General features: G+C 39.4%; 1 protein-coding gene across 1 annotated transcript in view; it reads right to left on the reverse strand.

Annotated features, from left to right (window-relative positions):
• Positions 1-21,494, reverse strand: part of me1 (malic enzyme 1, NADP(+)-dependent, cytosolic) — an 83,706-nt gene that overhangs the window by 17,024 nt on the left and 45,188 nt on the right. The window contains exons 4-5 of the mRNA XM_085366188.1: positions 5,564-5,639; positions 3,315-3,476 (exon numbers count right to left, since the gene is read on the reverse strand). Coding sequence (XP_085222314.1) covers positions 3,315-3,476; positions 5,564-5,639 — 238 coding nt within the window. The remainder of the gene's footprint in view (positions 1-3,314; positions 3,477-5,563; positions 5,640-21,494) is intronic.

A 21,494-nucleotide genomic window follows, 5' to 3' on the forward strand; every position in this document is an offset into this window, starting at 1 on the left:
AAAAACATTGCAAAAAAACACTCGAAAAAGTCTTGGCTTCCAGTTCTTAATAATAGGGTTCTTAATATTTGTAGGTTGTTTTACAATCCTTATTTGTGTCGTGGATTATATACAAAAAGCACTCATCTCAGGGATGCTACAGGAAACCTCCACCATACTAGTTGGCTGCTCTAACCTCTGGTCTTTTTTTCACTCACAATTTTTTCACCCACCTAGGGTTTTTAGCTGCCCACCAAAATAGCTAGATTCAGCACCTCTCATAAGGTGAAACTATCAATATAATGTTAGTTAAATTCAGTTTTATTTATAAAGCATTCAAATCACAACAACAGTTGCTTCAAGATGCTTTGTATTGTGGAATACAGTATTAACAAGAAAGTCCAAATATCAGACAGCCCCCTATCCTCATGCACTTGGAGACAGTGGGAAGGAGAAACCTCCAACCGAACCAGGCTCAGCCGTCTGCCATGACCAGTTTGGGGGTGAGGGGACTGAGACAGGACAAAAGACGTACTGTGGAAGAGAGCCAGAGATTAATAATAACTAATGATTAAATAAGTGAAAGGAGATAAGGGAAGAAGAACTACGCCCCACAGTAGTCTAAGCCACTCTGATGTTTGTTATCAAGACAAATATGGAGCTATAGTCAGAGGCTGGTTAGCTTAGCTCAAGCAGAAAAGGTGGAAACAGATTAAAACACCAAATTTACACGCTGGTACGGATTACCATGTAAGGTGTTGGAGTGGTGTGAGTTGACTGTGTTACCTCTGGACAGAGACGTGCTTTGGTTTTGCTAAGCTATGCTAAACAGTAAAGCTGCTGGCCTTACAGTGGCAGCAATCTTTTCATCTAACTCTTGGCATGAAAGAAAATAAGTCAGTGTCACAAAATGTGAACTTTTGGTTTAAAGAAAAAACAGAGGTATGTCTAGCTTGTGGGGGCCTGCATTCTTGACTGTTTGGATGGATGCCTGCCTCTCTCTACCCCTACATCCACTCAAGGACACACATAATCCCATAATAACAGCCATTTTAATAATTAGCTAGTGCTACCACTACCACATAGCCTTCCACCTCCATCTGCTCCCATCATTCCTGCAGAGTGAAGCGAGTTACCAGTGGCAGCAGGCAAGCCTCCCTTCCATATCAAACTGGTCCTGAAGAACCACACATGTACACACTCACATAGCAGTCTATTTATCCTATTACGTCTCATTTATTCTGTCATCTCTTTAGAATAACAGAAAAATGGAAGTCACCCATGGCCAGGCAGACCACAGCAAAAGCTCTTGTACAGCTATGCATAGGTTGAATGAGCAGCAGAAATATATATCTGTATGTTTGTGAGTGTCAGACATGTATAGTAAATCTTATATCTAACACAACATTAAAGGAATGTGCTGACAAAGAAAGACTCTTGAGCTCCTTTTCAAGATTTAAGAAGATTAATATAAATCTAATATTCAGTGGTGGTGAAGTCACTTGAAAAAGCAATACATTTATCAGTGTATGTGACTCAACATGGAGCAGCAACACTCAAAAAAAATCCATCTGTTTCATAAGGCCTTCAATCTTAAACATAAAAATAGTCTGAACATATAAATATGAGATATGTTGAGTTCTCCTCTTTGTACAAGCTAACAAAGCATCTCTGAAATGATCAACATCCAACTGAACTGAGATTAGCACTGTACTACAAGAACTTTATAAGATGGCACATACTTAAGCAGTCAAAAAACTGTGTCACTGTTTTGGAATGAGGTAAAAAGACACTCTGGGATAAGAGCAAGTATGGATCAAGACATTCTATAAAGACCTGTTAAAGCTGTGCTGTGATGCCCATAAATGTCTAAAACTGCTGTCATGTACCCAAAGATCCGCAGACAGTATTATCACCCTAAAACAACATCACTTAAACAGAGCAGAAGATTCAATGTGGAAAACTAGAGTCTGTAGCGATGACAGTATGGGAAAAGGTCAAAAGGTAGAGCAGGCTTATAAAGATAAAGAACTGAGGTGCAGGACTTGGAAGAATGACTTATTCCAGTTAAAATGGCAGGAAAAAGACTAATGTAATATTTTTTTTATGAGGTTTCTAGGAAGAGAGCAGTGTTTTTGTTGTTCTTATACAGGGGATTTTTGCTGTGAGCCTAAATTCTCTGATGACGACTGCACTGAGAAAATGTTGTCTACAGTTCATCAAAGAAGACATCACCTGCATGTTCTCAAAGGTTTTCTTGGCCTCTGTCCAGTCTTACTGCTCTTTGAATTTCTTCCTGCTGCTTAATATTTCTTCCTACACTTTATTTGCGCACTCCACTACTCTTTGAAACGTCTCATCCTTAATCCACTTGAGACATCTGCTTGGAATGAAACTAAAGCCCAGGACTGAGTCATCCAAAGATGGTCTTGGAAAAATGAAGGATATCTACTGACGGATGGATCTCAGCTGTGCTGGGCACACAAGCATCTGAGTGTGCCACGCCCTTAGCCAAGGCCAAAAGTTGTGTATATATAGAAGCACACGAAGACTATTCTTAGTCTGTTTAAGGCTACACAAACACGTGCTCCATGCCCGGTTTGCATCGTCTTTCAGAGCTGCTGACATGCAGAACAGGGTCCATAGATGGATGACTACAGCTCTGTTGGCTGCTACTCCCACAAACTGGCAAAGAGGAAAGGTGCTTTCCCAACTGGCACCCATCAATGGAGCTGCTAGCCTTGGTTAGGTAAAGGGTATTTCCTGGTTGTAAAGTGTGAGATTTGTTTTCCTTTCTCGGCTGACTTCTAGTCTTGCCCACCAATGGGGGGATTAACCGCTCTAGCCCAAGGCTATTTTATTGAATTAGTGCCTGAAAAAAACATACCTTAATTTAATCTGTAAAAGCCCCACACTGTTGGACCAACGTGAACAATCTTGGGCTTTATGGATAAATGACACGGGAGAGAAGTTTAAAAGACGTTTTTCACCATGGCCACAAACGAAAACAACTTCAAGAGGTCAAATACTTCTAAAGAGATACAAGATACTTCAAGAGACAACAACTTAATGAGCCCGTGATACAGAAGTCATTCTTCATCATAACCATGTAGACAGCCAAGTGTGCCATATTTTGCACTGCTTAGGGTTTAATACTAAATATCTCTCTCAAAGGTTACAAAATGCACCTCGCAGTACCTCTAAAGCTCACAAATCAACATGTCTGTCTGTTTGTTTAAGTTCTTTTCAATTCAGTAGAGTATTATAAAAGTACCAGAAAAGATAGAAAAGATGCTGCTGTAGGGACTCAGTCATATTCAGAGCTCAGCTCTTACCTCATTGTCTGTTCCAACGTCCAGCATGACAGGTAGGCACTGCTGTGGTGGCATACCTCCACAGGCTGTGTAAAGGGCCAGCTTGCCAACTGGGATTCCCATGCCATTGCAGCCGAGGTCCCCCAGCCCGAGGATCCTCTCTCCATCCGTCACGCACACAGCCTGTTAATAGATTAAACTGTCAGCCATAAAAACAGCATACAGAGGTCACACCAGAGATCTTATTATCTTATTATTTTTATTAAAAATCTGTGCGTGGTTCAGCTACATTCTGGTTAGAAGAAATCACTCAAACCTTTTTTTCCCGTATTGGGGATATCAGATTCTTGCTAGCCACATTAAATCTGATTAAATAAATGACTTTGCTTCACCTTATTTTGTTTCAACTCCAAATTTCTTCATCAATACAAGTCCACCCCACTACCAGAAAACATGTTTTTTTCCTCAGAGTGAGCCAGGCACTCCTACACCACCTGGCTTTCCACTCACAAGTCACTTTACTTATTAAGAGATAAGTTTCTCAGTGGGTTGTTTCCACAGTATATATATCTATATATAAAACAGTTGTGTAATGTTTAATATCAGCAGCAGAACAGTTTAATGCAAAATGTTCCTAATTTGGAGCGTTTTTCTGTTTTTCTTTTTTTCTTCAGTTCTTTTTTCCAGCATTGCTATGACGCAGAAAACTCTGGCCCAAGGATTTAACAGCCTTTTTCTCCCATAATCTGAATGTTTAAAAAGTGCCGCTAGCTTTCTGAATTTAAAATCCACAGCACCCTTACTAAATACCATTAGCAGCTTGTTTTTTCTATCACTTGTTAATATGTGACAGAAAAGCAGCCAAGTCCTGTCAGTGGATGGCTACCTTGGCTCCAGCGTGCCCTCTGTTAAAGTAGGGCATATTAGGCGAGCTTATCATAAGACCACCCTGACAACGAGAGGCGGCATGTCAGTGCCGAGGTAAATGCCCTGCTGTTGACAGCTGCGAACAGGTGGCTGAGGCTGCAGGTATATTTGACATGCCAAGAATGCCTTCTGGTGTCGTCATTCTAAATATGGCTAGATTATGACTTGCACATAGTTGTGCTATACACAAGATTAAAGAAATAGTTGAGGTTTTTGGGAAATTGGCCAGTAAGACGGGTCAAGGGAATCAATGCCAAAGTCTTCCAAGCCCCAGAGACTACTGGATTTAGAGAGAGCCCCTCTAATCATCTTGAAATATTTAGTGTAGTCATACTGTATTAAATGGATAATCATGCATCTCACCATTAAATATCACCATCTTATGGTTTGTATATGGTCTTATTTTTAAAAGAAACACCTTCAGTATACTTTAGTAAACGGTTCAGTATTTTATTTTCTTTGCATTAGCAAACAGTCAGTATTTATTTAATTGCATAAAAGGACCAAAGCCAATACTTCCCAGCTTCACAACCCTGTCATGTAATAATGTCAAGTCCCATCTTTCATTCATCATGAAATCTCCATATAAAACACAATGTAGCTGACACATGGTCATGCACATTTCCATACCTCGTAAATATTTCACATCTTGCCTTATTTCAGTCACCAGTATTCTTCCGTCCAGCTGGTAATCACTTCGCCGGCTTTCAAGTTGAGTAAAGTTAAACACACCACCCATTAGCTTGTTCTACATCAATCACCACAACACTACAGCACTACTCTCTTTCTGTTTTCACACCCCTTAGTGTTAACACAGCACACAAGCACTACACATTTGAAAGTAGTGGTTTTTTGCTATGCTGTAAATCTCCATGCATTTCAAACTGACATGGCCCTGGGTCTGTGACCCAGCATTTTATGTTCTGAATTATCATTAATAGTCTCTGATTTCATTGTTATTTATAGTTTCTGGTCTCTTGGTTTCTGTCTCTGTGCTTCCCCTGTGTTCCTTGTGTCACGTCTAGTAGAAGGATGTTTTCATGTCTGTGCTTCAGATTGTTTCAGTGTCAGTCTGTGTCTCTGCGCATCTCTTGTGTTTCCTGTTTTACTTTGATAGTCTTAGTGTTTTCAGTTTTGCTTTCCCCGGTCTCGTTGTGTGCGAACAAAAGAATATAATAACAATCGTACCAGACTTTTTCTCTATCTGGAACACATGACAGCAGGTGTCCACAAGACATCAGAAAAATAGACCTGAGCCAAAGATCACCAAAAATAATTACATAATTTTTGCATCAGTGTTTTTATGACTCTATCACTGCTGACCTTATGTTTGAGTTATTTACCCTTATGTCCTTTTCTGGCCAGTTCTGTAGTATTGAAGCAATGTGACCACGGTCGTGAATAGTGATAAACAGCCCCCTAGAACAGAGAAAAGCAGACATTTTACATTTTTAGATATTAGACAGTTAACCAGAAAATCCTCTTTCTCAGTCTTTAACTTTGACCTTTCTGCTCTATCAAAGCAAAATGTCACTAAGAAAGTCTTGGCAAAAGAATGGCAACACATCAACACTTTGTGCTTAAAGAACGAGCCTGAAATCTTTACCTCAGTAACTGTTTGAAGTGAACCGCTATTTCATTTCTGCTTCCTTTCTTCTGAACAAAACTATGTTGAGTATTGGAGTAATGTTAAGCCCAGGGCTTCTTCAGGGACTTTGCTTTGGACCCCAAATATTCACTGATCTTAGTCCACCTAACCCACCCAACCCTACCTCCCTTACCAAACCTCCGTCTTTGTTTTTTTCTCACTTACATCAATGTCCTTTGCTCCAGGACAAGGATAAAGAGATCTCCTCAGTGTGTGGGGTCCCACTATAGTACCTTTCCTATTTTACTGACCCATCTGGTTATAGTATGTAAGGGCAAAACCTCCCTCGTATGCCAACAACAGTAAAAACATCACTATTTATAAGGATCTGCTCATAAAATGAAAAAAAGCATCCCAGATCAGTGCTTATGGTGGAAACCAGGAGGAAAATGCAAACAGTATGAGACGCTGTTAAATCTAAGAAAAAACAGAGTGAGATGAAGAGAAAGACATAAAAGTGTCAAATAAAAAAAAGGCTGTGATATGGCAGGAAAAAAACACAGCAGAAAAGATTATATTAAAAATTCAGTGGATATCCCACATGTGAACAGCCTTGAAACAGATGCTTTAATTAAGTGCACTCGATATAGTTGTTTTCCTTATTTTAAAATAAACTTTAAAACTCTATCTATGTATCTATATATGTTTTATTTATAGGCAGACAGGTAGATAAACAGATAGATCCATCTTCAAATAATGAGCGTAATACTAATTGTGAATCAGTTAGTGTAATACTCTGGTACTATCTGTGAGGACAAAGCTCAGACTCAGGGACAGCCAATAAGAGGAAGGTTGGGTTAGTGGCAAAGTGGCAGAGTATAAGATAAATATGCAATATTTTGAATTGTGAATCAAAGGTACTCTAGCAGAGTCCTGGAAATGAGCAAAATGGATTCAATTTAAACAGCTTTAAAACCACATGCTCAATAGCAAATCTTTTAAACCAAACCATCAGCTTTTAGGATAAACTTTAGCCACTTCTGAATTAAGATGTGTGTGTTTGGTTTGAGCAGGGTAGCTGATCATGCGATGACCACATTTAAATGGAAGAGATGCTTATCAATCAATCAATCAATCTTTATTAATAAAGCACTTTTCATACAGAAAAAATGTAGCACAAAGTGCTTTACATAGTTAAAAGCAGCCCACCCCACCCTCCAACTCACTCCCCACACTCGAGGAAACACTGGAGATATGACGCAATAGGATATATACAGGGTAAAATGATAAAATAAATAAGAACAGGATACAATATAAATATAAATATAAATAGAGTAAGAAGATTAAAAAATGAATAAGAATAAAATCAAAAAATATTAGGTAAATCCTAAATTAATAATAGAATAACAGGATAGAATAAATAAGCATAAAAAAATAAATAAACGCTAAGTAAAAGCTAAATTAAAAAGGTGGGTCTTGAGCCTGTTCTTAAAAACATGTACGTTCTCTGCGGCCCTGAGCTCCTCCGGCAGGCTGTTCCACAGACGAGGACCATACCACTGAAAAGCTGCCTCTCCGTGAGTATGTGTCCTGACTTTAGGGACAATCAAAAGGCCAGTACCAGAGGACCTCAGGGTCCGCGAGGGTTCGTATGGTAAAAGCAGATCTGAGAGATAAGAAGGCCCAAGACCATTAAGACATTTAAAAACCAATAAAAGAACTTTAAAATCGATCCTGAAACACACGGGGAGCCAGTGCAGCGATTCTAAAACCGGTGTAATGTGGGCCCGCCCTCTGGTCTTCGTCAGCACACGAGCTGCCGAGTTTTGCAAGAGTTGTAAAGTTGAAATATTCTTCTTAGGAAGACCAGAGAGCAGGGCATTACAGTAATCAATGCGACTGGTAATAAAAGCATGCATCAGCATCTCCGTGTTGGCCCGAGAGAGAATAGGGCGGACTCTGGCTATATTTTTTAGATGATAAAATCCAATTTTGGTTACATGTTTAACATGTGGGATAAAACCAAGCTCAGAGTCAAAAATAACACCCAGGTTTTTCACTTGTAGCGAAGGACATAGTGAAAATGCCTCTAATTTAGACAAGAGTTTCTCTCTCTGAGCCTCAGGACCGACAATTAAAACTTCAGTCTTGTCCTGGTTAAGCTGTAAAAAGTTTTCTGCCATCCAAGATCTTATATCCAAGATACAGTTAAAAAGGGCATCCATTGGTCTGGTGTCATCAGGAGACACGGAGATGTACAGCTGCGTGTCATCAGCGTAACTGTGGAAGTTCACTCCATGCCTCCTGATGACACTGCCAAGAGGCAACATATACAAATTAAAAAGTACAGGGCCTAGAACCGACCCTTGAGGCACACCACATGTCATTTTATGGATCTTAGAGGAGCATGTATCCATACTCACCATAAAAGTTCTGTCAGAGAGATATGAAGTGAACCAGTTGTGTACAGCACCAGAGAGGCCCACCATGTGTTTCAGTCTGTTTAAAAGAATAGCGTGGTCTACTGTATCAAAGGCTGCGCTTAGATCCAGTAGCACCAGGACTGAGAGCTTTTGGGAGTCCCAGTTACATCTAAGATCATTTAAAACCTTTAGGAGAGCCGTCTCTGTGCTGTGGTTCACCCTAAATCCAGACTGGAATATCTCCAGGATCTGTCTATCATTGAGAAAATCAGTAATCTGAGTAAAAACAAGTTTTTCTAAGACTTTACTTAAAAATGGTAAGTTGGATACAGGTCTGTAGTTATTAAAATCATTACAATCCAAATTGCTCTTCTTCAGAAGGGGCCTCACCACCGCCGTTTTAAAGGCAGCAGGGAAGACACCCAACTGAAGAGAGCAATTCATCATGTATAAAAGCTCAGCCTCAAAAAATCCATAAAGTGTTTTAAAGAGTGAAGAAGGGATTGGATCTAAAGGACATGTGGTGGGTCTCACTGTGGAGAAAACCTTCTGAAGGTTCTCAGCATTAACCAGGGCAAAGCTGTCCAGTGTCTCCTCAGGTACAATCGAGGCCTCAGATGTGTTTACAATCATATCGCGATTAGATAAAATATCAGATCTGATGGCGCTGATCTTTCCCCTGAAGTGGTCTGCAAACTGCTCACAGAGCGAGTCTGTGGGGGTTCTTTTGGAGCTTTTAAAATCAGGGTTAAATAAATGATCTATGGTGGAAAAGAGGACCTTGGGATTATTTTTGTTAATACTGATTATTTTGGCGAAGTATGAATTTCTTGACTTCCTTAGTGTATTATTGTACATTTTAAGTTGCTCGGAAAATATTTGATGGTTGATAGTATTTTTATTTTTCCTCCATCTCCTTTCTGCTGCCCTGCAATTTCTTTTGAGTTTTTTGACTTCTTCGTTTCTCCAGGGTGATGCATGTTTTACGTTAATCTTTTTGGTGGTGAGTGGAGCAACGGAGTCAAGGCTTTTCTTCAGTTTGCTGTTGAAATAACTAAAAATCAAATCGCAGGGTGCAGGTAAAATCACAGGGGGGCATTTGACTAAAACCCTGGTAAAATTTGCAGTCACTTCAGAGGTTAGATAGCGCCTCCTCACAGTTCGCACTGAGGTCTTCCGCTGAATAAAACCGGTGATGTTAAAAAACACACAGTAGTGGTCAGAGACAGCCAAGTCAACAACAGAGGACACGCTGGTGGACAGCCCATGGGTGATGACCAGGTCCAGAGTGTGTCCTCTGTTGTGAGTCGGCTGCGTGACGTGCTGGATAAAATCCAAACAGTGAAGAATGTTTAAGAATTCTTTTGCTGCAGGGTCAGAAGGATTATCTATGTGCAGGTTAAAATCACCGGTTAAAATTATCATATTATATTTTGAATGTATGTTTGTTAAAAATTCTGAGAATTCCTTGATAAAAGCAGCGCTGTCTTTAGGTGGTCTATAAATTGTGACAGATAAAACTGGAGGGCTGCTGAAAACAATAGCATGGAATTCAAAAGTGGTAAAATGATCAAATAGAATTTGTTTGGTGGTGAGTGTGTTGTTGGCTAAAGATGCAGTCCCACCACCTCTCTTACCACTTCTAATAGAAAAAGAGAAACTAAAATTTGGTGGGGAGGCCTCAGTGAGAACAACTGGTGCATCCGAACCCAGCCATGTTTCAGTTAAAAATAAACAGTCAAGTTTATTATCTAAAATTAAATCATTAATAATAAAAGACTTGTTCGACAGAGAGCGTACATTTAAAAGTGCCATACTGATTGAGACTGGTGGATTATTGACAATAGAGTTGGATGGATGTTGATATTTTTGAAGAGGCCGGAGGTTATTAATGTTTTTGGAGTTACTGGATTTATGATAATTCTGTTGCTCTCTGTTTGTGATTATGACGGGTATTGTGTTGACTGTGGGAGAGAAAGGTCCTAGTCCAGAGTTTTGTGTATTACTGTTAAAAGTGGAACAAATATAGGAGCTGGGACCAGGGGAACATCAGTCAGTGGCAGACAGTGGCGATGTGCGGGAGTGCTGTACGCCAAATGCCAAATTGGCGGACAGCAAACGGCGTCCCCAGGCGTTGAGGTGGAGCCCGTCTGCCCCAAAAAGATGCCTCCTCTCCCAGAAGGCATCAAAGTTGTTAATAAAACCCACGCCGTGGGAGACACAGGCAAAGGAAAGCCAGGTGTTAAGGCTGAGTGGTAAACAGCATCAGTAGTCCCGCGGCTCTCCTGGCTCTCCACGTGTCCTTCTTAATCTGTTATCGAGGAGGCCGGGCTCATACACAAAACGCTTTTTTGAACTTGTTGTTTTCAGGCTTTTTGCTTTGTTTTATTTTATAGCCACTACACACAGGGCTCACCTTTAAACATGACTATTGGATTTACTATACAGCAGTGCAACTACTCCGTGAAGCAGATACTTCAAGTGTAGACAGTAGTGTTTTGTTGTGTAGCATGGCAAAAGCTGACATTAAGAGACCATACGTTTGCAAGAAAGTAAAATGTCAAAAATGTCATACATATTTTTCTTAAATGTTTTTTGAGCAAGATCCCAATGTATTAAAACTCAGTCACACCCAACTCTGTGAGCACTCCACCCTATACCAGCTGAAAACCTCAGACCTGGAGTTGGTAGTTCTCATTCTTACCATTTCACGTTTCTCAGCTACAGACTGCCCCAGTGTAAGCTAGAAGTCACCACCTGATGAAGCCAAAAGAATGACATCATCAAACTCCCATGCACCCTTAATAATCATGAAGAGGACAAAGAGCTGATATAGAGTTCTACAACCAGAACAAAAAACACATTCTTCCTCTTGAATCTTAGTTCACCTAATTGGACAGATTCTCCTCTCCAGTATCTGGGAGCTTCCCAGAGAGGGTGAGGAGTGAGATCCCCCTGAAGTTACAGCATAGCCTATCAGCCATGACCTCCATGTCATATTGGAAAGAAACATCAGCCAGGACAGCCCCACAACATCCAGAGCATTAAAAAAAAGCAGGACAACTGTCATACACCCCAGGCACCCTGTCACTTAGAAGTTGTTTAACTGCTTCAGTGACAGGCGGCCTGGATTGATGGATGAGTTTCTGCATTATGTCCAGGAAAAAGAAAGTTTATTGGACAACAGATACACAAATAATAAATCAGTCAGGCTCTAAATAAAACAAACAGCATGAATGACCTAAGACACTGCCTGTTGCAAAGCCTTTAAAAAGTGCAGTGGTTCCTCTAATAAAAAGAGGCCTGGAGGTCAAATAAAGGTCACATGGCCACAGACATCTGGCATTCAAAAAGTTTTAACTCTTCTGACGCACATCTGCACGCATCTGCACATCTATGCACAAAAATGCTTAAGAGCCGGTTCAAAAGCAGCGCATTAAGAGAGTCTGCAAAATGTCTGCAGCTGTAAGGGGCTGTAGGGATCAGGACAAGAGCGAGGAGAAGGAGTGGCCTGCTGTGTGTGTTTATGTGAGGCCAGAAGGACATGAGCCACTGCCAGCAACAGCATTATGATGAATTTTTGGGAAAAGAGAGGTGATGGAGCTGAAAGGTTGACCTCAAAATATGACTGTTGGAAAACAATTTCATACAATAAATCAAAGCAGACAGGCTGGCCGGCAGTAATTCCTAACCTCTGTCAACCTGAATATTACCAAAAACATTTCAGGTTCATGTTTTTCATTATTTCTCTTCCTCCAATACTAATTTTCTGACACTTTGTACTTTCCGGGGAGCTGTAGACCTCATGACCTGAGCCACTCCTTTGAGCTTAATCAGGATTACAGCTCATAGAATAGTAAATAAATGTATCTCATAATGTCACAAGTCATAGTGTTTTAAATCCATCATCACTGTCTATCTAGGATAATACATCTGGAACACTGATTTTACATGAACAAACCAAGCTGGATGAGTCACTGTCAATATATGGTAGCTGTAAGGGAGTTGTGTACGATATGAAGCCTTTCACCCACAGATCAGGGAACAGTACTGTAAACTGTGTGTGCAGTGGACATCAACACACAAACAAAAGGGAAAAGAGTGTGTCTTGCATATTTGTGTGAGAACATTGTTGCAGAATGAAGTCATTGCTGCTAGTTATAGGTTCCGATTTGGGTTGAGGGTAAAGGAAAATTCCACCCTCTGATAGTTTGATCGTTGCTTAGCTAACAAGAAAAAATAAGGTGAACCGCATAATTTCTTGGCCATAAAGATTTGTGGCCAACACTGATATTGTTTTTCCTACAACAATGATTTCAAACTTTCTTTGTAAGAAGTAAATCTGCTGCTCTGTCAGATGAATTCAAAATGTCTTGCAACTAAACCTTTCAGCAGTTATTTATTCTGTATTTATACCACATTTTTTGTTATATTCGTTTCCTATTTGAATAGCTCATACATATTTATATCAACCTTTCATAGAAAGTTTTATGTAGTCTGGAGTTTTAATGTTTATTCTTATCTACATTTAGTCTTTCTACTATAATTTCCAGCTGAGGAATAACCAGCGTACCCTTTTTTACTCTTTTATTCATTTTATCTAGCTATTTCACTATTAATGCTAAATGGACTGATTCTTATATAGCGCTTTTCTACTCTTTTGGAGTACTCAAAGCACTCTATACAACATGCCATATTCACCCAATCACACCCAATTTTACAAGCACTTCCTCTAAACTGAGTGATCCTAATTCAGACATTCATACTCCGATGAATGCATCGGAAAGCAACTTGGGGTTAGTATCTTGCCCAAGGATACTTGACATGCAGACTAGAGGAGCCAGGGATCAAACCACCAACCTTCCGTTCAGTAGGTGACTAGCTACAGCTAAGATCATCCCTAATGTATGTTTGTTCCCTACTTTAAGTTAACCATTCTGGCCATCTATCTTATCAATTTAAAGCTTAACAATTAAATGTTTCCTCTAACTTTTTACCTAACGGTTCCTCCAACTTTTAGCTAACTTTTAGCTAAGCAACTTTAGCAATTGTTTTCACCAAAAGATTAACAATAACTTGGCAACTATAACTTCAATTCTTATTTAATGGGTAGTTTTTCCAACAATATAAATTCCTGTTGTTTAGGTGTAACACCTGAAGCAGTAAGTAAACAACATTTTAAAAATATTTTCACAGTAGTTGAACAATCTTTAGGCCCATTCCCAACCACTGGAGTAAATATCTCTGGTTAAGAGGCACATTTTCATCCTCGGATTGATGCTTTGGCTTCTACTAAATGATTTCAATATTCCATTTTTTTAAAGTTTGCTTTTTAATGTGCCTGTTTGTGTGTGTGCATGTGTCTGGCTGCTGCTCATATAATAACCACAATGAGTACCAGACGCCAAATTTTCTAGATGAGAGGACAGCCACAAAGCATTGAGCAGCCACGTCTGGCTCCTCCAGTGTAAGAGTGTGGAGTGAACACAGAAGGTAAAGAAAACAACCTGATGGGCCGAAACAACCCAACGGCTGACCTGCAGCCCCATACAAAACACACCCCAGGGATTGTGGCTGCTGGACGCCGTCGGGAGGGAAAGCTGCTTTCTTCACCATGACCCCAAAACACACCAGAACCCCACGAGAAAAGCAACCTCCAATCTTTGACCCGTGTCCACACCAAACCAGCCACCATTCTTCTCTCCCGCTGTGTAACCTTAATCTTCACTGTGCTGGACGCCCTCAGTTAGCAAGGTTCAACTGACACAATGGACACAAATCACTGAGAAAGAGTGTGAAAACAATGTTAAAGGTCACAGCCGCGCAATATGAGAATTTGACAACTAATTAAGCAACAAATCTAGCATGAAAAACTTTTTTATGGTTTGTCTCTGGCGACTGAGGAAAAACAATATGACAGGATTTAGTTCTTGATTTTAAAAACTCCTTTGAAGAGTCTAACTGAAGCTGAATGGCGCCTGCATGTTATTAGTGTGACTTTGCCCAGAGTCAGGAGGTAAATGTCCATTCAGTCGAGAGGATCCAGTGGTGACTGTATGACTTCAGGTTTTTCACTTCAAAACTAAATTAACGAGATTTTCTTGGCAGAGCCTTCAAACACACACAACACACAGCATAAAGGCTACTGATTCATTTAACAATTAGAAGTTTATTTAAAAGGTATTAAAGAATAATTAGAGATTAGAGTTAGGTTTTACAAATTGGGCACAGTTTTAAAAGAACTCTATGTAAACCGAATCTTATGTTTCACTTCTGACCCCACCTTTTTTAGCATTTATTTTGCTGTCTCTAGGCCACAAGATAAAAAAATAATAATACACAATATTTTAGAATTTTAGTCTAGCTGATCCTTCCTTAACTGTGTACACTGTCTAGTAGGTGCATAATGTAATATGCATATGCATCATGGAAAATTCTGGGCTCACCAAAAATTGTATTTGGTATTTAACCAAAGTTGTGATAAAAACAAATGGCACCAGGTCAAAATGGCATTCCATAAATTTCTAGACTGCTTATCCAACTTGGGGTTGCTAGAGCCTATACCAATTTTATTTTAGTTTTTAGATGCTTATTTTTATATACAAAAGACTGTAAATCGCATGACTAGAAGGCTAGTCATGCAATTTAGTACTGAGCTGCTTGAGATCACTGACATGCAAAAGCTTAAGGGTTATGTAATGAGAATAGGTATCTAAGTTGTATAGCAGTAACTGCATACCAACAGATTCACACTGGGAGGTACAGAAGGAAAACACATTTAGCTCATTAAATGACATAATTCCATTTTACCTTCACATACTGTAGTGGTGCTGCATATGCACTTAATTACCAATGACTTGCATCCTCCATACACAGATGAGGACAAAATTATTAGCATAAAATTTTAAATGTTTGTTAAAGTTTTTTTCTAACATCTTTCCCACGAATTTCAAACATTTCTCAGCATATTACTTTTCTTTAGAAAGCATACATTATTTTTCTTTGCACCCAATAACAGAATTATTTCAGAAATAAACAAAAAATACCAGGATCAGTACTATTTGTCCCTTGACAAACTAACCTTTTTACTGAGCCATACTGTACCACAAACCACTGCTGTGCTCAAAGCAGCTTCTCTTTACACAGTAAAAAAAAAAAAAAAAAAAACTTTAGCAAGTGTTGGAACTGTCAGTAAATAAGACATCATGCCAAAAACAAAAGAATCTGTTTAGATTTGAGAAAAAGAATCGTTGATGCTCAAAAAACAGGAGATGGATACAAGGTTCCTACAGCATTTCCAAGTGTCAAGAATTGGAGTATCATAAAGCGACCCACACAGTACATAACAAAACTGGCAGAGGTGGGAAGCCCGAGATTTCAAAGATTCTGGAAAGCCGGAAAACTAGTAAAATATGTGTCTAAAGACCCCAGAACAACTGCCAAGACATGAATGAATAACTTAGCCAAGTTAGGACTGTATTTTTAAAGAAGACACTCACTAGAACCCTGCACAGGAATGACTGCGAGGTTACAGACAAAGACAATCTTCAATTCTGCAGAAGAAATACCTTCGAGCATGAATGACATACGATGAGGAAAACCTGGAGAAAGAATATGCATACTGGAAGTGCATCTTTTGGACTGAAGAGAAAACAAATATGAGCTCTCTTGCCAGAGGAATGGGCATACAACCCAAAGAACTGTGTGCCACAGTGAAACACAGAGGTGGGAGTATTATGCTGTGGGAACGCTTTAGTACATCTGGAACTGTGAATCTCATCAAGGTGGAAGGAACCGTGAAGAACAAAGGATGTGTGAAGATTTTGAAAGAAAGCCTCAAGCAGTCAGCATCAAAGCTGTGTCTGGGTCATCACTTCGCTGTCTTCTAACAATACACAAGCGGAAACATCTCTCTCATGCAGAACTACCTCCAGAGAGCCAGTGAGAACTTTGTTGACTGACGTGCACAAAGCCCTAACTTGGATCCCACTGAAAATCTAAAGATCAATGTCCATGCCAGAAGGCCGTCAATTCTGGATCCCCTTTGTTCTCTTGAGAGATTCACAAAAGAAGAATGCTGAAAACTAGCCATTAAAAAGTATACACAATTAACAATTAGCATCAGGGAACTAATGACTGGTAGTTTTTGAATATTGTTAAATAAATGTGTTTTTGTATGAAAAGTAAAATAATGGAAATAACTGAGAAGATGTCATAAAAGTTTCTTGTTCTGTTTAAAAGCACTCGGAAAATATAAAAGGGGGCCTGAAAATTCTGTCCCGGTCTATATAGCTGGGGTACATATTGAGAATGAACATGTCATTCATTAAACTGCAGTTAGCACATTGGGAAACCTATAATATACAAAAGCTAAGGCGCTCCAAAAACACTTTTCACTGGAAAATATTTATTCAGTGCTTGAATTCTCTTGATATCGTTGGCTTTTCAAAACAGATTCAAAGACAGAGTATTTATTTCTGAAAGACCAATGGCTGAGATATTTAAGGTATCATTTTATTAAAGTTGGGAAGGTCAACAAACGATCACAGGAACAAAAACAAACCATTTCCCATTTTTTCATCAGAATAGATTAATCAGTTGGCCAAAGGGTTCAAGAGATGAAGAGTTAAAAACACAAAGATGAACCACAAATTTAAATGTAATGCAACTGGATACCAAAAACACTGCTTTTTTGAAAAACTGTTAAAATAACAGTATGAAAGGAGTTATTATTTCAGCGCAATCAGTTCAGAGCTTAAATTAAACTGGATTTACACTGATGCAGAGCAATGAAGATATTCTACAAATACACTGACATAGGAAAAGAAATTAATGGACTATCAACTAATTAAAATTGGTCCTTTAAAAACTGACCAGATTTGTTAATATTTTGAAGGTATCGTGGAAGCCAAGTACACTACATTTATATAATGGTCCGTTCCACATAAGGTAATGTTAAGAAATAAAACAAGAGACTATGAAAACAAGACTAAATGCTGAAATACTAAAAGACTACCATCCATTTTCAACATTTTAAGGCAGTACCAAACAGGAAATCAGCTGATGACAATTTTGCAGGTATTTAAATTTTTGACTCCAAATTTCATGGTGATCCAACTCCAGATATCCTGGGGTCATATCCATCATCTTGAAAATCCAGCGAGGAACTGTGCAGTTATTGAACAAACCAAATTACATTCAGAAATCCACACACACATTTTCCTCCTCTCCAGCTGCTTAACTTGCTTTAGTTGTAGCTCTTCTGACATGGGCGTGTGCACTTAATGCCACAGTGAATCACCACCAAACCTCCATTGCACCTTGGTTTACCAACATTAAAGGAGGAAAACACAGAGACATAAAGGGAATTGAGCCTCCAGCTTCTCATTCGCCACAGGGTCAACCAAACAGTCAGTCCTGATTGTGACATGAAGATAACAGTGTTTTGAATTTTTCTGCATGTTTCAATTTGGATTGAACATCAGTCTCCTATTGTAATTAGACCAGAAAGACAGTCGTCCTTCTCTGTAAGTGAGTTCAGCATCTTCTACGGCACACTCATAGGCGGACAGAGGCATTTCTGTTACTGGATGTGGTACCACCACAAGCTGTAGAGAAGGACAGACAGCACAATACTTAAGGAGCAAAACTGCCGGTTTCGACTTACTCGCTTCCTTTGCTGAGAGGTATTTAATAAGTTAATGGCTTTCTAAGAAAAGAGAAGAAGATTTTTGTGGAGAATAGCATTGCACAGCAGAGATTGTTTTTTTATTTTATGACAAAATGTATTTTTGTCCTTAGCTGTAAGTTAACTACCGCATCCATATACTGTAAAAGCAAAACAGAAAAAAAAATCATCTCTAATGCTTAAAAACTGAGGTCATGCTGTTTGTTTTGGTCGACTGGTCATTTCCAGAGCAATTTAGTAAGTGAGGCCAAAAGGAGTGAAGCTGTCGGTATTAAAATAACACCCTTATGCTGCAGCACCTCGAGCAGCCAAGCAACTGACTAATCCAATAGCGCAAAAGAGGAAAACTGTGAGAAGACCAGGTCTGGCAGACCCAATCAATAACCATGTTCCTGCTGCTGCTGACGCCAATGCTGTCCACTTTTAAAATAACTAATTGCAATGGAAATGATGACCATCAATGAAGCAGGGAAAAAAAGCAAAAGCGCTCTGGGAATGGGTAAGAGAAATTTGCAAACACAAAAACAACAGGACATGGAATCCACACAGTGGGTGAATAGTTTAGAATTATAATGAATAAATTCGAATCAGCTCAACAAATACAATTCCTATTTCCCTGTCTTAGTACAGCCACTCGGTTGTTGTTAGAGCAGAAAAAAATGTTTTGTCGTGTTTCTTCGAGGAATTTACCATAGTAGTAAGTGAACTGTGCACAGAACTTTTGCTCAGCACCTCTCTCATGAGTCGAAAATGAAATGTGATGGGAAGGATTCTCTTTCCAGTTCCTTCTTTTTTCCCTTTCTCTTCAAACCCATCTCTCGAGGCACTGTGACTCTCCAAAGACAATGCACTCTTCTAATGCTTCCCACTTTCCGTGGCACGCTCACACTTTGACAGGATTCCATCACATGAAGAGTGTTCAGCACGCTGCCTGATTCGCCCACAAGTGAGAACCAGCTCCAGTGTTTGGCCTCAGACACTGGGGCTGCCCCCGCTTCATTCCACTGCAGCCCACTGATGTTAGCCGGGGCTTCGTATAACTAATCTGTCATGAAGATTTCGCGACTTGGGAGCTGTGCATGTGGGGGTTAGCGCTAGGAAACTCAAGTCCAAAATGAACACAGCTCAGCCAATTTGATCAGCCTTTCATCACTCCAGATATCGTGCTGAGGCAAAACATAAGAAGACATGGAATCTCTGACAAAGGCCAACCTGCAGGTGACAAAAATAGCAAGCAGCCAGTGTGAGAATCTGGGCTTTCATAGCCAGTCGTCTGCTCTAACTGTCCGGGTGAAGGACTGTCCAGTTTCTTTGTCTGCCAAGCTTACATAACTAAAAGGGCAAGAAACAGCAGGAAAATCCTGTTCCAGCACAAAGGCCCTGCTAAAAGAATCAGAGGCACAGACCTGATGAACCCAGCTGGTTATTAGATGAGTTTCAGTCCTGTGCAACCAGCTTTTCCATTCATTTGCTACTTTTCACACACATCCTGACATTTGATTCATGCCAATGACGTTTTATGTGGGATGCAAACTCAAATTCAACTGGTTTTGCCATGGCCAAAAAGTGTAGAAACTGGTCAAAGTGTACTGTGTTTATTTGCAAATTCTCTGTCTTAGCAACACTGTGTTACGTGAAGTATGCAAGAAGCCTAAACTATATAAAATTCAAATAAAGAATAGCTTCATGAAAAATCAGACTGATGTTTAGACAGAAGTGCTCTAAAATCACTGAGCACTCTATAGAACGACAATGATTTATGACCTATTGTATGCTCAGGCTTTCACAGAAAAAATGTGGATTGCATTTTAGGGATGTCTGGGGTGGTGGCAGACTAGATGCCATTGTGTTCACTATTAACCAGATGGGAAAGTACTTTCAGAGTATCCAATTCTTCATGGCTTAGAGCTGCAAAGATAATTCATGTAATATGTGACATGAAGTGAGAAGGTAAAGCCATTACTGTATATTTTACAAACTATTACAGGTCAATGCTAAATGAAAGGTGCGTTTTTCTCTCCATAGTCATGGTCTCTGGTGCTTTTAAGTCAGCCAAAAGACAGTCCAGTGCTGTGAAATTCATACTGTCATTTGATAATTAACTGGAAACTTCAAATAGTTCATAAACCTGGTTGTCTGGTTTTAGAGAACGTTAATAAGAGATTGTGTGGTTCTGCAGCAGCTCACCTGACGCATGAGGCAATATAAGCATACTAAAGCTGTTCATCCTGACTTTCACTACTGAGATATGGGTTTGTGCCATTTGAACCCAAGTAAATGTGAACTTCTTTTTAGACTTAATGAGCCTATTATTTTCAGTATCTGCTTGTACCTTGGTTAGACTAAGGCAAAAATAAAAAAATCTTGGTTTGGTTTAGGAAACTAGAACAAAAATAGGATGGAAAATTCTGCTTGTTGAGGTTATTAAGCATGGCTCGTTGAACAACTGCAGTTACTCAGTGACTGTCAGACACTGAATTCTTTTCACATTCTGCGACTAATTGCAAGCAGTTGCAGCAACTAAGTGACCACCGTGAGGTTGAGCATCTAACACCTTCAATCTCTGGACACCCACGGGTCTCCAGTCACGGTCTGAATTGGGCTGACTGCCGTCACTCTCAGATAGATAGTCAAACTTTTGGAAATAACTGCACTCTAATTTCGAAAAACAGATTGCCAACATGTTGCAATCAGTCTAAGTCAGCCTGGTTTAGTTTTTCAAATCTATGAGGTTCTGGCTGGATTTTGAGTGTAAGGAGTTAATGTGAATTTCTGTGCATGCAGACATCCACAGATTTACATTTTGGATAATTTATCACAGTTAATTGCCCTATTTTTTAAAAACAGATTACATGTAACTGCCAACTTAATCCCACTCCAAAGAAAACTGATAGCAGACTGTCTAACTGTGCTATTCTTCACGCACTAAATTTGTTTTGAAGACAGCAACTGGCTACCAGTGACTGTAGACTTGATCCCCATCTTTGAAGCAAATATTTCAAAGCATTGTGTTTGCAAGTACATTGCACACAGTTGCAATACTTTTGCTTGTCATGGTTATACCAATAATTATGTGGTTAAAATGTCCCATGTTAAAATCAGATGTTTTGGGTTGTTTCACTATAAAACATAAGGAATACATTGATGCAGCACTTAAGCTTTTAGGTTACATTAAATGAAACTAATTAAAAAATAATAAAATCTTTGTTCTGTGTAATTTCACATAAAAAGAAGCATTCAGCTCAGTGTGATTTAACTACAGGTAAAATATTAAACCAAGTCACTAACATTTTGATTATAATTGATTTCACTTAACATATCTACAGACAGAATTGTAGAATGGATTATACTTGTGTTAAAGAAGCATTTGAGCAAGTCTACCCAAAAGAAGAATGTGTGCCCTGTTAATATGCTCTAAGAAGGAAACTGAGCTCAGCCCTAAATCAAAGTGAACGTTCAGGGGAGAGTTCAAGTGTCCGATAATTAAAACGGAAGAAAGGGAGTCACCTGGGGTCAAACCTTGTTACTGCCGAGGTCACACGGCATGCTGAAGAGGTGAGGTGTCTGCAATACTA

The sequence above is a fragment of the Diplotaxodon limnothrissa genome, linkage group LG11 (assembly GCF_057381915.1).
Source record: "Diplotaxodon limnothrissa isolate DT_005_m linkage group LG11, D_limnothrissa_male_GT1.1, whole genome shotgun sequence".
Classification (NCBI taxonomy): Eukaryota; Metazoa; Chordata; class Actinopteri; order Cichliformes; family Cichlidae; genus Diplotaxodon; species Diplotaxodon limnothrissa.